Source organism: Myotis daubentonii, chromosome 10, assembly GCF_963259705.1.
Source record: "Myotis daubentonii chromosome 10, mMyoDau2.1, whole genome shotgun sequence".
NCBI classification, from domain to species: Eukaryota; Metazoa; Chordata; class Mammalia; order Chiroptera; family Vespertilionidae; genus Myotis; species Myotis daubentonii.
Window position 1 is genome coordinate 76,324,980 of NC_081849.1, and position 15,798 is coordinate 76,340,777.

Genomic DNA, 15,798 nt, shown 5'->3' on the forward strand with positions numbered 1-15,798 from the left:
CTTAGGTAAGCCCCCCCCCATTGAGAACCCCACACTTGGGACGGATAGGACTCCACCAGGGTGCTACAGACCCCCCTATAGAGGATAAGTAGGGTAAGAAGGTGGATAGTACAGAACTTAGATTGAGAAGATGTGCCATACTGAGTCCAAAGAAAGAAGACTCTGTATTGATTCTTAGATTGAGAAGATGTGCCATACTGAGTCCAAAGAAAGAAGACTCTGTATTGATCTTTTAACATATATGCTTGTTAGCAGAGGAATTAAGGTTACTCTCAGTCAGACAGAACATTTTATACAAGAAATATGTCCATGCTTTTCTGAGGAAGGAAAGGTAAATGTAATGGCATGGGAGAAGGTAGGCCCAAGGTGCCTTATCCTTAACCCCACTGCAGCCTTTCCACCCTGGGAAAGTGCAGGATTGGCAAGCTCTTCCTGGGGTGATAGATCAGGACTCAGGTAATAGCGGAAAGCGCCAATCCTACTCTTAAAATGGATATAAGAGAGCATTTGAGGTTTTTTTTAATGCTTGCTTTAAAAAATATATAAAAGGGGGAATATGCCAGGAGCCGGTCCATGCTTGCTGTTTCAAGGGACCTGGCATATATGGCATACTGTTCTTAATATGTTTGCTCACCTTCTTGGTGCTGTGTTTTAACCAAGGTCACCTCTCCGAGAAAGGTTGAATCCCCAGGTAGGGATTTTCCCCTGAAGTTAGGGAGGGAATAAAACCCCTCAACTAAGTGCCAGGTGGGTAATTAATCCCTTTAACTACGAACAATCATGCTTAAACTACATAATCTTTTCTCCCTGGAATGGAGATAAGAAACGCCCTAACCTTTGTAATAGAGATTGATAGGATTGAATCAACTGGTATAAATACAGTTGTAACAAGACAGAAACACTCAGAACTCAGAACACAGAAATCAGGAGACAGAATTCAGAAGACAGGAAGACTCAGAACTTAGAACAGAATCAAGAAGACAGAACCCAGAACCAGACAGAGAGAGACAGAACTCAGAACACAGAACTAAGGACACAAGGCTTGGAAGACAGGACCAAGAGAGACAGAGCCTAGGCACAGAACCTACAAAGAACGTTCTCTAGAGACAGAAGAACTTCGCTGGCGAGAGCATGCCGGAGGATCCTGGACAGGAACTGGCCTCGGAGCCTAGAGACAGAGCCTAGCAGGAGAACATGGCAAGGGATCCTGGACTGAACCTGACTACAGAAATATGGCAAGAGAACCTGACTAGAACCTGGTGACTGGACCTGGCTGGAGAACCAGCAGAGCCTCTCTGGAGATCGAGACCAGAACTTGGCTGGAGATCCTGGCTAGGCTGCTGATCAACTGAACGCTGTCTCCGTGACATTCCTTCTTCGCCGACTCCGTCCACACCTTTGGGGACCCCTGGACCCGCTGGGGTTTGGACCCCGGCATATGGCGCCCGAACAGGGACACCTAGGTAAGCGCCCCTTGCCGGGAGCCGGTCCATCCTTGCTGTTTCAAGGGACCTGGCATATATGGCATACGGTTCTTAATATGTTTGCTCACCTTCTTGGCGCTGTGTTTTAACCAAAGTCACCTCTGAGAAAGGTTGAATCCCCAGGTAGGGATTTTCCCCTGAAGTTAGGGAGGGAATAAAACCCCTCAACTAAGTGCCAGGTGGGTAATTAATCCCTTTAACTACGAACAATCATGCTTAAACTACATAATCTTTTCTCCCTGGAATGGAGATAAGAAACGCCCTAACCTTTGTAATAGAGATTGATAGGATTGAATCAACTGGTATAAATACAGTTGTAACAAGACAGAAACACTCAGAACTCAGAACACAGAAATCATGAGACAGAATTCAGAACTCAGAACTTAGAACAGAATCAAGAAGACAGAGCCTACACGGAGCCTGGAGACAGAAGAACTTCGCTGGAGAGAGCATGCCGGAGGATCCTGGACAGGAACTGGCCTCGGAGCCTAGAGACAGAGCCTAGCAGGAGAACATGGCAAGGGATCCTGGACTGAACCTGACTACAGAAATATGGCAAGAGAACCTGACTAGAACCTGGTGACTGGACCTGGCTGGAGAACCAGCAGAGCCTCTCTGGAGATCGAGACCAGAACTTGGCTGGAGATCCTGGCTAGGCTGCTGATCAACTGAACGCTGTCTCCGTGACATTCCTTCTTCGCCGACTCCGTCCACACCTTTGGGGACCCCTGGACCCGCTGGGGTTTGGACCCCGGCAGCTCAGTGGTTGAGTGTCGACCTATGAACCAAGAAGTCACAATTCAATTCCCGATCAGGGCATATGCCCGGTTTTAGGCTTGATTCCCAGTAGGGGACATGCAGGAGCCAGCCAATCTATGATTCTCTCTCATCATTTATGTTTCCATCTTTCTCTCTCTCTCTCTCTCTCCCTTCCTCCCTGAAGTCAATAAAAAAAGAAAGGACATTTTGAGAGAGAGAGACCACATTCATATAACTTTTATTACAGAATATTGTTATAATTTTTCTATTTGATTATTAGAGTTGTTAATTTCTTGCTGTCCCTAATTTATAAATTAAACTTTACCATAGGTGTGTGTGCATATATAGGAAAAAAACATTGCATACATAGGGTTTGCTACTATTCCTGGTTACAGGCATCCACTGGGGTCTTGGAACATATCCCTCATAGTTAAGGGAGATTATCGTATATTGAAACAAAAAGCACAGTTTGGTTGACATATAACTTTAAAAGTGTGAGAGGTTCTCTTACATAATAAACATGTTTCTGAGATAGCATTCTGAAGCCCAACTAAAGAATGGCAATTTCACTTGTCAAATGCTTATGCACATTGGTGCATACATTTATATTTATGTATGTATAGAATATTTTTAGTCAGCAATACATGGGCCTTTTCTTTTTACGTTTAAATACCAGCTGATCATTTTACATACTATATACATTTATCCTTGAGATTTAGTATATTTAAGTTAAGCATATTTAACCAATTTTTTATCTGCCTATTACCAAAATCAGTTTTTAACTATTTACCAGCTGGAGTTACCTATCACTGCATTTTTAAAATAAATTATTGTAACAAAGACTTACTAATTAATAAAATAATTATGAGGGTTTTCGCCTTGGCTGGGTGGCTCAATTGATTGGAACCGTTGTCCTGTACACCAAGCATGTCAAATTCGCAGCCCACAATGAATGTTTTTGCGGCCCAGCCAATGTAATGGTATGTAAGAAACGTTTTAATAAAAATTTTGTAAGTTAATTCTTACAATATCCTGTTACACATAATTATTAGTAATGAACTACAACGTTCAATAATGACTGATTATTATAATCGTGCTGCATTCATTTCCCTTATGCGCCTTATGCGCAGGCGCACTATTTCTCTCCACTAATACTAGCAGCGAATATTTCAGCAGCCCATTGCCACGTTACTAGTCTTGTACTGACTTGTTTGGTGTGTGCAACAGGAAATAATTCGCCTTTGGAGGACAAGAAAAATAGGTTTATTTGTGATATGCTTATTAATCTGTGCAGTTATTCATTGGTAAGTTAATGTTCAAAAATACTAATTTTTATTAAAATGTTCTATATTTTATGTTAACAATTACTCATTTATTTCAGCCCTTTGTATTCAGCATGTCTCTATTGAAATAAACCTACGTTTCTATGAAAATGGAAGGTTGTTGTTTTTTTGCGGCCCACATACACTTTATTTGGCCCATGTTAGCCTTTGAGTTTGACATGCTTGCTGAACACCAAAAGGTTGCGGTTTGATTCCAGTCAGGGCACATACCGCGGATGGGAGCAACCAATCGATGTTTCTCTCTCACATCGACATTTCTCTCTTTATATATATATATATATTTAAAAAATCAATAAAAACATGTCCTCTGGTGAGGATTATTTTAAAAATATATTTTTAAAAATTAGTATTTTTAAGATACAGATAAGCAGAGAGTAAAGCAGTTAAAATTTCTTAATACCTTGAAATCTGTGGCACAATTTTAAAGAACTTACATGTTTTAAGAATGTTACTTTTAGGGTCCACCAGTTGACAGAATTTAACAGTCTTTATTTACAATGTGCTTACCTTCCTGAGTGTAGTATATCTGTTTCTGATTTTATCGCAAACTTCATTATATTTATGAAAAGTGGTAAATAACAGGTACCTATAAAACCAGAGAAAGGCATATACTAAACTCTCGTTTCTTAATTTATTGGAATAAATTTTTTATTTTGTTCAACATATGATCAGCATATTTTGAGTGTTACCTTTAAGGTTTGATTTTATAAATAAGGTTTTCTTTCTAGGAACTTGAATGTTTGGAGTATTAGAAGTATCCACGGAAAATAAATTGATTTCTTAAAACAAGTAATTATGTTGGGATGATTGAAATATTTAATAAAATGTCTATAATTATATCAGGACCTAAATGAGTCGATATTTTGTATAGCAGTTGTTTTATTTTGTCTGTGTAGTTTATAGTGATGTACTTCTTTTATGTTTAGCCGTATATGTGGGAGTCCATGTCCTGCAGTGTGGCCCGATGTAATCAAACTACCATATTTCAACACCATGAAACCAAAGAAGCAATATCGTCGAAAGTTAAGAGAAGAATTTGTTTTGTAAGAAGGGGATGCTTAAACATCCATATTGCATTGAATGGTTTTTGTTTGTTTGTTTGTTTGTTTGTTTGTTTAGTTAATTACTCTGAATTCTAAATGTTACTCAATTCTCTCTTGACTCAAAGTAGATCTATCACAATTATTCTGTGTCATTTTATTTTGAGTTTCCCTTTGCTACATGCAAATTATCATTTTACCACCATTATGGAATCAGTGGTTTGTGTTTGTGTGTTAGATTTGGTACTTACATAAGAAAGAACTTTTACATTATTTTAAATTTTATTGAAACATCTTTCAAGTTACTTGAGCTCAGGTTTTTATTTTTATTGTAGGAAACTATTCTGTTCAATTCTTAATTTATGTTATAACAGCAAATTGCCCATAGAGTAATAAAATATACTATTGTTTGCCAAAACTAAAATTATTAGAATGATAGTTATAAAAATATGTGAAGTATTTTTCAAAAGAAAATTGATATTTACTGGAATAAAGTATTATAAACATGGTATAAAATGCTAATACTTGAAATAAGCTTCTAAAGAAACATTAAACTTGTGTCAAAGACCATGAATGACTTTTTTAACCCTCTCATGTTAGTATTCCTGCAGCCGCACTAGACTTATTTGATTACATGCTGGCCTTGGATCCTAGTAAGCGCTGCACTGCAGAACAAGCTCTTCAATGTGAGTTCCTGCGGGATGTGGAACCCTCAAAAATGCCCCCACCAGAGTAAGTGACTTTTTATTATTAGATCCCTTATATAAAGAAACTGGATAGTTTTAATAACATCTGTATGTAACTTTCAGAAGCTTTTTCATGGTTAAGTCAAAAGAAATAAAAAGAAATAGAATAACAGTATAAAATATATAATTTGCATATCTAGAATGGTTAATGTTCAGCTAACCATAGGACTAACAAAAGTAGCCTTCCTCTAGCCAATTTTATTAATATATTTTAATTCAAAGAAGATATTACTGCTGCAGTTTATTGTAGTACCCATACTACTGCTTATACTATTAGTTGGTGTTGCTAAAATTTTGAGTGCTAATGCTAAACATTTTTCATGTGTTACATTCATACTCTCAGGTGAGTATTATTATCATCATCACCATTTTACAGAAGAGGAAGCAGGCACAAGGAGGTTAAGAAACTTGCCCAAGAATACAAATATAGCAAAGGGTGGACCCCGCTCTCAAATTCAAGTTAGTCCAATAAGAGAAAGAAGTTCTAATATATTCCTTGGCAAACTATATAATAAATTTTTTATATATATAATAAAATTTCTAATCATTGGATAAAAATAATAGTATCAAAAGCCTGTATAAACTGAGTTTATTGTCCAGTGGGGGGGCTGTGGAATGCATAGAGTTTGGGAGTCAGAATAGCTGGGTTCTTGAAACTTTACTCTCTTATGGCTCCTATACTTTCTTTAAGATCAATTTGGGGAAATGGGAGAGGACAAAGCAGATTATTTGGTTCTTGGCAAGATCTAGAAACTTTGTAGGGATTTTCTTAATAATTTAAAAAAATGCTAATGAGCGTCATAAAGCAAGCCTGTGCGTACAATAATAAAATGTTTCCATGTAATACAGTTAACATATTGTAAATGAACAAACATGGGCTTTGGAGTTCAAATCTTGACTCTTTCACTTACCACTTAGATTGGGTTTACTCTATTCCTGTGAGACCCTCATACTCAGCTTCATTAAGTTTTGCTGTATACAAATAGCCTTTGTGGAGATGATTTTAAAGGCTTAAAGGATATATCATCTGACATATTGAGGGATCTGAATTATTCATTGTTGAATTGTCTCATGGATTCTTGTTGGGTTTGCTTATTAGTAGCTATTAGCTGTCATGAAACTTTGGCTCTAGTATCCCTTTAAAGAATTTTTTCAACTTTGGATTTGAAAATTTTTCTCATTTACATTAACATAGAAAAAAATAATACAGTGAGCATTCATATGTCCACCTAGATTTAACAATTAATATTTGGGCATATTTGCTTTATCACTGTATGTAAACTTTTATCTGAACTGTTTGAATAATATATTGTGGAAGTGATGCTTCATTTATAAGTGATTCTATAAGAACTAAGACTAATTCTGTATAAAGCATAAGAAATTTAACATTGTAATATTTAATAGCCCATAGTCAAATTTCTCCACAATAATTTTCTTTTATACCCTCCCCCCCCTTTTTTTTTAGGGCAGAGCTTACATATTTCATTTAGCTGTCATGTGTTTTCATTCTTTAATCACTCTTTGGATAAGATTTTTATGACATTGACACTTTTGAAGAGTACAAGCTAGCTGTTTTGTAAAACATTATAAAATCTGACTAATTGCTTTCTTAATATCAGGATTAGAGTAACATTTTTTTTTTTTTGCAAGAACTAGCTAGGTAATAAAGTGTGCTTCCTGCTTTATCATATCAAGAGGAATATAATGTCATTTTTCTTATATTGATAATGTCTAAGTTGATCTAAATTGATATCTTGGTTTAGGTATTACACATGAAAGAATTCTGCTAAAACTGTAGGAAAGTTCAATTTTAATCGACATCTAAACATTTTAAATCAATGGTTTAAATAGTTGCAAAAGATGTAATTTTCAGTGTATCATAAATGTTGACACTTAAATGGAGCAGTTACATCACTCTTAAAAATATATTCAATGAAATAAAAATATCTTTATATTCACAAACATTCCCTTAGAAAACATATGAAGATCCCTAGTCGTTTGGCTTAGTGGATAGAGTGTCAGCCCATGGACTGAAGGGTCTCAGGTTCGATTCCGGTCAAGGGCACATACCTTGGTTATGGGCTTGATCCCAGGCCCAGGGCCACATGCGTAAGACAACCAATCAATGTGTCTCTCTCACATCGATGTTTCTCTCTCTGTCTCTACCCCTCCCTTCCATTCTTTCAAAAACTCAGTGAAAAAATATTCTTGGGTGAGGATTAACAACAATAAAAATGTATGAAGAAACTAACCATTTTACATTGCTCGTTTTTCATTTTGGACTTACATTGCTTCTGCAGATTTTTAATGCAGCATATATTTATGCTTGAAAGCATTAATTGATTACCTTGTGATACATTTTTAAAACAAATATATGTATACATATAAATGGAAATTTGATTTTTAAAATCTGACTACAAAGTTCTGTTTCTTCTTAATTTGTCATTGCAAATATTAATATCACACATTTCAGTTAAGAAAAGGAAAAAAATATTAAATTTTGTTGGAAATGCAACCTAATGAAATAAGTAGGGCTAATTTCCCCATGCAATTTGCATATCTATCAATTAATAGTACTTATTCTAGAATGCAATAGCTCCACATTAATTTTAGTATTATTTTAATAAGTACCCTTGTAAACAAGCATTTGAGAATAGGTGGAGTTTTGTCATAGTTATATCACTGAGTTTTAAATTCCCTCCATATTATATCTCCAAAACCACATAGTAATCAGTCATCAAAAATTATTTTAATGACCTTTCAGATATAAACTTAAGATTTTTTTCCTCCTTTAATGTTTTTGACAGTAAAGCCTGGAAACTACATGACTTGCCAAAAGATAAGTTATTCAGTCATTAACCACTTAATTTTTCAAATTTTGGGAAAGTAAGCCAAAGAAGCTTTACGAATACTTACTAAAATACTTATTATACTTGTTACTTTTTCTTTTTATTTATACTTGTTCAATCCAGTATACTTACAAAAGATTAGGAAGTCAGCATGTCATTTCAGTGTTACTTTGCCAGTCAATTTATTAAATTGTTTCTTATTACATTTTTAAACTATATATGTTTTTTGTCAAAACCTTGGCACTATAGATGTTTTCCCTTCAATTTATGAAAAGTGTCTCCCACACAACTTAATTGAAAACACTGTTCATATTATCAAATGTAACACCTAAATTCACTGTTTTTATCAGAACATACCTGATTACATTTTTTTCATTAAGAATAAACATTAATACACATTTTGATGAAAAATCTGTAAACCAGTAATAAATTATGGGAAAGATCACTAAGGCAGTCAGGTAAAATTATAAAGATGTCAATCTAATATTTAAATAAAAAGTTATATAAACAATATAACCTCATTTTGTAATATGTAATAGATAATTAATTATAAATTATTTATGAGCTAAGGACGATGAAGAAAGGCATGGCATTCCTTAGGAAATATGTGTATATAATATACTCTTCTGATCAATTTTTTAGGAATAATCAAATGAGAGTGGGGTATTAAAAAACACAAAAAATAATTCTATTAATTGTGTTAGATGTCCTGTCAAAATTTTCTGAAGTATTTAATGAAAAGAGAAAAAAATATATATTGTTAAAAAGGGAATTAGAATGGCACCTAGCCTATAATTTTTTTCTTAATAGCAAGTATAAAGTATTAAATAATGCATTAGGTAAAATATGACCAGCTATATTTGCATAAATATTTCATGGTGTGATTTAATAAAAATAGCTTTAAGCTACCTTTTTGAATGATGATAAATTGAATCAAACATGAATATATTGCCTAACCATGCCCAAGATCTTACATATGTTAACGTATATTACCTCTACCCTATAATGTATTGTTATCTTATTTTTAAAAACATGGAAATTGAGGCACAGAAGTCATTACTTGCCTAATGAGACACAATAAATAAGTGGCAGAACCAGTATTCGAACCTTCAGAAAAGAACATAAAAATGTGCTCATCCTAGAAAACATTCCTGGTATATCTGAGTCAGCATCACTGATTTAATACTGTGTTAGCTATTTGTTGGGTGATGTTTCTCTGTCCTAGAGATGAGTGTTGAAATCATCCATAAAGAATCTCTTACCTTTAAATTATGGGAGGGAACAAAGCCCTTTTAGTGGATTTCTTTGCTTTACACTCATGGGACTCATTTTCTTAAGAGCCATCCATTCCCAGAATATTTGGATGGTGGAAGTAAAATCACTCGTTACTGCAGTACTGTAGTACATCTGATTTCAGAATATCTCCACAGAGGCTAAGGGTACACATCTTATAAAAACACATGAGGGGCCAGGGGGAGAAAAAGGAGAGGAAAGGCTTTGGCGGGATTATGATGCCTTATAGCTTCCCAATATCAATATTTCAAATTGTCCCTTTGTTTGTTACTCCAGGAGGTTTTTACACGCTGAGGCAATGCGCCATAGTAAGATGGCTGAGAGGTATGCCTTTGTTTTGTTTTTGGACCTCAGGTGCATAGACTTGGTTTAATCATAATCCTTGTATCACTCATCATTGGTCCATGCATGGCTCTTTTTTTTCTTTAGTTACTTAGTTATTTTCAATGGTGTTGATAAGCAGCTATGAGCCTACCAAATGAAAGCTGGAATCTTGAAAACAATCTACTTTAATCATATCATACCTTTCCCCACTCCAACCCTACACCACTACCTCTATCCCCTTGCCTTCCTGTACCTGAGGTAACCGTCATCCCTGTTTTCTTTTGTATATACTTTTTGTTGCCATCTACATGTACTTATAATAATTTATATTTTTTAATTTTAGTTTTTAATTTACAAAAGGGGGTCATGCTGTTTGTATTCTTTTGAGAATGACTTTTTTTATATTATATTACATTGCTAAGATTCAACCATGTTGCTGCATATGCCTTTCTTTTATAACATGACATAGAGTAATTGTAAAAGAGGAGGTATGAAAGAATTTGCTGAATGTGCAGGCCATTCTCAAAGATCAATTGTAGGAAAGAGGACATGTGGATATGGAAATTATTTTAAAACAATTTTAAGTGTACCCCCTTAAAAAGTCTTCATGTATCCTTAGAGGAAAACATGTATAGGCTGAATACTGCAGACTTTTATCACCAGGTCGCAGCTTCTTAAGGAAAATTGTAGTTATTCTGGGCAAGTTTATTAACCTTTCCAAGCCTTAATTTTCTTATTTTAAATAGACACAATATTGGATTATTAGGGTAAAAAGAAAATATTTATAAATCAAATATTTAAGTCTCTTTTTAAGCAAAAGTTATTCTGCATGGTTGTCAGGTTTATGAAATTACATTCAGGTAGAGTTGTTTCATAATTGAGGGTAATTTTGATGATACTTCCTAGCTATTCAGAACTTTTTTTGATGAATAATGAGCCTGGATTACCTATTTTTGAAATGCCTCTAGCATCAGTTTAATTCTAGGGCATTTGCTTACAGCAGCAAATACAAGGGTATTAAAAAGTTAAAAGTTTTTGCAAGAAAATTTTTCACAGTTGGTATGTCTTAGTCTTTGTACTTTCAATCCTCTGTCTAGGCTAGTTTCTGCAAATGGCATATTTTTTGCCTTTTTAAATATCGTATTCAATGTATGATGTACTATGATAAGAATTGGCTTTAAAAGGTTGTGCCAAGGATCATTGTAACCCATTTTTATACATTATTTTTTTAAAATATCTTTTTATTGATTTCAGAGAAGAAGGGAGAGGGAGAGATAGAAACATCAATGATGCAAGGGAATCATTGATCAGCTGCCTCTTGCACGCCCCCTACCAGGGTTCAAACCCGCAACGTGGACATGTGCCCTTGACACCAGTATCGAACCCTGGACCCTTCAATCTGCAGGCCGACGCTCTAGCCACTGAGCCAAATCACTTAGGGCTGACCATATATTCTTCACTTACAGTTTTAATAAATGATTATTTAGTGATTATTCAGAAACCACCATCTGTTTATAAAGGTAAAGGACTGAAGGAGGTGTGCATCAAGGGCAATTTTTATTGGAACAGTTTGTAAAGCCTGTGTGTTAAGTCTTCAAGAACAACTTGCAGGGGCGTGGGAGTGGCAATTTGGTTGTTCAGAAATATTAGCATTTTGTTAAGAAATGCCACTGAGAAACAATTTTATTCTCTTTTTTCTAGCCTTCCTTTATGGCAAGACTGTCATGAGTTGTGGAGTAAAAAGCGAAGAAGACAGAAGCAGATGGGCATGACTGATGATGTTTCCACAGTGAAAGCCCCCAAAAAGGACTTGTCTCTGGGCTTGGATGACAGCAGGACGAACACACCCCAGGGTGTGCTGCCAACTTCACAACTGAAATCTCAGGGCAACTCGAATGTGGCACCTGGTCAGTAATGCTTCCATGGTTTTCTTCCGGTTGTTTTGTGGCTACTGTTGATTATATTGTTCTAGTGCTAAGGCATTGGAGGTTAAAAGTTGAACATTAAGGCTTATTCACTGAACTTGACATTTCTTTATTATTTGCTTGTGCCAGTACACATGTGTTGCTGGTACTGGCACCACAATATTAAGCAATGTCAAGGTAAGATGAACTTACAAAGAGGGACTCAAATTATATATGACTAGTCATTAGTCAGATTTCTCTACTTTCTTTGTCCTCCTAGTACAGGAATCACTAGGTCTTTTGCTAACACTGTTCCCACTGAGGCTCAGCATTTAATGTCTGAATGCTCAAGAAGAAGGATATAGGAAAAGAGCCAAAAATTATAATAGAAGCTCTTTCGTACTGTCTATAATATCCTTAGAAGTTACTCTTAATACATTTCCCATTATATTATAGAATCTCAAAGATTGGAATCTGATTTTTTGTGCCAAAAATGACTTAAAGGATATTTGGGGAAAACTTAAATTTCTTCCTCTGACTCAATCTATTGTAAGAGTAAGCGTCTTCATGAGAAATCAATCTCTTCAGTGTTAACTTTTTAAAAAATGGAATCTATTCCCTCATTTGGCCTCAAGAAACCAGAAAGCATTCAGGTTTAGTTTAATTTGTGTGTGTGTGTGTGTGTGTGTGTGTGTGTGTGTGTAGACTAATATGAAATATATACAGGCATACTTTGTTTTATTGTGCTACACTTTATTGCACTTCATAGATATTGCAATTTTCATAAATTGAAAGTTTATGGTAACCTTGCATTGAGCAAGTATTTCAGTGCCATTTTTCCAACAGAATTTACTCATTAGTCACAGTTTGGTAACTCTCAGAATATTTCAAGCTTTTTCATTATTATATTTATTGTGGTGGTCAGTGATTGATCTTTTATTTTTTAAATATATTTTTTTATTGATTTTAAAGAGAGGGGAGAACATCAATGTAACAGAGAAACACGGATTGATTGCCTCCTATATGCAACCCAACCAGGGGTCGAACCCCATATATGCCCTGACAAGAAATTGGTGACCTTTTGGTGCATGGGACAATGCTCAACCAACTGAAGCTACACCGGCCAGCGTGGTGATCAGTTACTATTGTTATTGTTTAGGGGCACCCCAACAGTGCCCATAGAAGACAGCTTACTTAATTGGTAAATGTTATATGTGTTCTGACTGCCCCATTGACCTTTTGACCATCTCTCCCCATCTCCTTGGACCTCCCTATTCCCTCAGACACAACAGTAAATTGAAATTAGGCCAGTCAATAACCTCATAATGGCCTCTACGTGTTTAAGGGAAAGGAAGAGCCACACTTTAAATCAAAAGCTAGAAACAATTAAGTGTAGTAAGGAAGGCATGCCAAAAGCAGTGTCTGACCAAAAGCTAGGCTCTTGCACCAGGTAGTCAAGTTGTAAATGCAAAGGAAAAGTTCTTGAAGGAAATTAAAAGTACTACTCTAGTAAACACACAAATGGTAAGAAAGCTAAACCGCCTAATTCAAAGCAAGGCCACAACTCGCCTCAATTCTGTAATGGCTAAGAGAGGTAAGGAAATGGCAGAAGAAACATTTGGAGCTAGTAGAGATTGCTTCATGAGGTTTAAGGAAAGAAGCTGTCTTCATAACATGGAAGTGCCAGGCAAAGCAGCAAGTCCTGATGTAGAAGCTGCAGCAAGTTATCCATAAGATCTAGCCAAGATAATTAATGAAGGTGGCTACACCAAACAACGGATTTTCAATGTAGAAATACATCCTTAAACTGGAAGAAGATCTAGGACTTTGATAACTAGACAGGAGAAGTCAAAGCCTGGTTTCAGAGGTCAGGCTAACTCTTGTTAGAGGCTAATGCAGCTGGTGATTTTAAGTTGAAGCCAATGCTCATGTACCATTCTGAAAATTTTCATGTCCTTAAGAATTATGGTAAATCTACTCTGCCTGTGCTTTATAAGTGGGACAACAATGCCTGGATGACAGGACAGCTGTTTATAGCATAGATCACTGATATTGTAAGCCCACTGTTGAGGCTTAATGCTCAGCAAAAGAAAAAAAAAGATTCATTTCAGAATATCACTACTCATTGACCATGCATATGGTCACTCAAGATCTCTGATGGAGATGTACAGCAAGATTAATGTTGTTTTCATGCCTGTTAACATAACACCCATTCTACAGCTATGGATCAAGGAGTAATTTCCAATTTAAAGTCTTACTATTTAGGAAATACATTTTGTAAGGGTATAGCTGCCATAGATAGTGAGTCCTCTGATGGATTTGGGCAAAGTAAAAACCTAGAAATTATTCATCATTCTGTATGCCATGAAAAACATTCATGATGCATGGGAAGATTTCTAAATAACATTAACAGGCATTTGGAAGATGATTCCAGCCCAGTGGATGACTGAGTGTTCAAAACTTCAGAGGAGGAAGGAAGATGTGGTGGAAAGAGCAAGAGAACTGGAAGCAGAAGTGAAGCCTGAAGATGTGACTGAATTGCTGCAACCAATCTGATAAAACTTCTAACAGATGAGAGTTGTTTCTTATGAGAGAGAAAAGAAAGTGGTTTCCTGAGATGGAATCAACTCCTGTGACGATTGGTGAAATGATAAAGGATTTAGAATACCACATCAACTTAGATGATAAAGCAACTTCAGTGTTTGAGAGGTTTGACTCCAATTTTGAAAAAAGTTCTACTTTGGTAAAGTGTTATCAAATAGCATTGTGTGCTGCAAAGAAACCACCACCATACTTGGTCAGTCAGCAGCCATCAACATTGAGGCAAAAAGGTTATTGACCAGCTGAAGGCTCAGATGATGGCTAGCATTTTTTAGTAATAAAGTATTTTTTATTAAGTATGCATATAATATTTTTAGAAATGTATACTTAATAGACTTCAATATAGAATAAACATAGTTTTTATATGCACTGGGAAACCAAAAAATGTGTGTTGACTTGCTTTATTGCACCAAACCCATTCTATTTCCAAGGTATGCCTGTATGTACTAGTATATATGTGTGTATGTGTGTATGCAGAGGTGGTAGTTTATCAAACATGAAAAAGTAGCCTAGTACATATTAAGAGATGAAAAATATTGGTTGGTTAGTTAATTGATAACAGATCTGTTAATCAGATTTGACTTTTGGTGGTTGAGTATAAATATAGATTATACTAGCTGAGAAAGCTTGAGTAAGATTACCATTAATGCTTTCCCATGTAATCTGCAAGCTCATACTTGACCTTGGTCAGACAACATTAAAGTATTGATACATGTTACTTTAAAAACCAGCAGCAATTTTTATTTCTTATAGATAAGTATTCTTCAGAATTTCTTGAAAAGTGAATTTCCCTTATACATTAAAATATTTTATACATAGCTCTGGAAAACATGTCTGCTGTACACATTATGATGGCTGTCTAAATCAAGTTCAGTTTATTTTCATGTTAAAAATGTGTAAAATATGGAGAAAGGCAAAGGAGAAGCAACAGGAAGTTTTCTTAATTTGCATTTAAGTTACATGTTTTATATGCCATCTACTACTGAAGCAGGATCTGAGAGGTCAGTAATATGAAGTATGGATGGTAGTCAGTTGTCCCAGGTTACAGTTGTCATCTTCCTTAACAAGACTATCAGGTCTTTATTTCTGCTCCTATTCATGGAACTGTTGTTCTTACTCCACTAGCAAACCTAGTGGAAGGTTAGTTATTTCATTCTATTTTAGCTGGTAAAAAATGAATTGCCCTTTCTGGGCTCATTTTGTTATCTACATATTTAATAACCCTATTAATGGTGGACAGTTTAATTTTATTATTTTGTTTTCCTTTTTTTAAAATTCACTATTAAGTGAGAATTCTGATTTTTTTGAAATAGGAATGTATCCTCTTTGATTAATTTTCTTCGTTAATCAGTAAGTGTCTTGAAATAGGGAAGTGCCACTTCTGTAGAGGAGACACCATAAAGAATACTTCTGAACTCATACAGAGACTGCCTCTGTTAATAGAGAAATGAAAGG

At 35.4% G+C, this 15,798-nt stretch overlaps 1 protein-coding gene across 4 annotated transcripts in view; it reads left to right on the top strand.

Moving 5' to 3' along the window:
* Nucleotides 1-15,798, top strand: part of CDK13 (cyclin dependent kinase 13) — a 123,710-nt gene that overhangs the window by 100,338 nt on the left and 7,574 nt on the right. For all 4 annotated transcript variants that reach the window (XM_059655734.1, XM_059655736.1, XM_059655735.1 and 1 more), the window contains exons 10-12: nt 4,513-4,629; nt 5,227-5,358; nt 11,540-11,745. In XM_059655734.1, the coding sequence (XP_059511717.1) occupies nt 4,513-4,629; nt 5,227-5,358; nt 11,540-11,745 (455 nt within the window). The remainder of the gene's footprint in view (nt 1-4,512; nt 4,630-5,226; nt 5,359-11,539; nt 11,746-15,798) is intronic.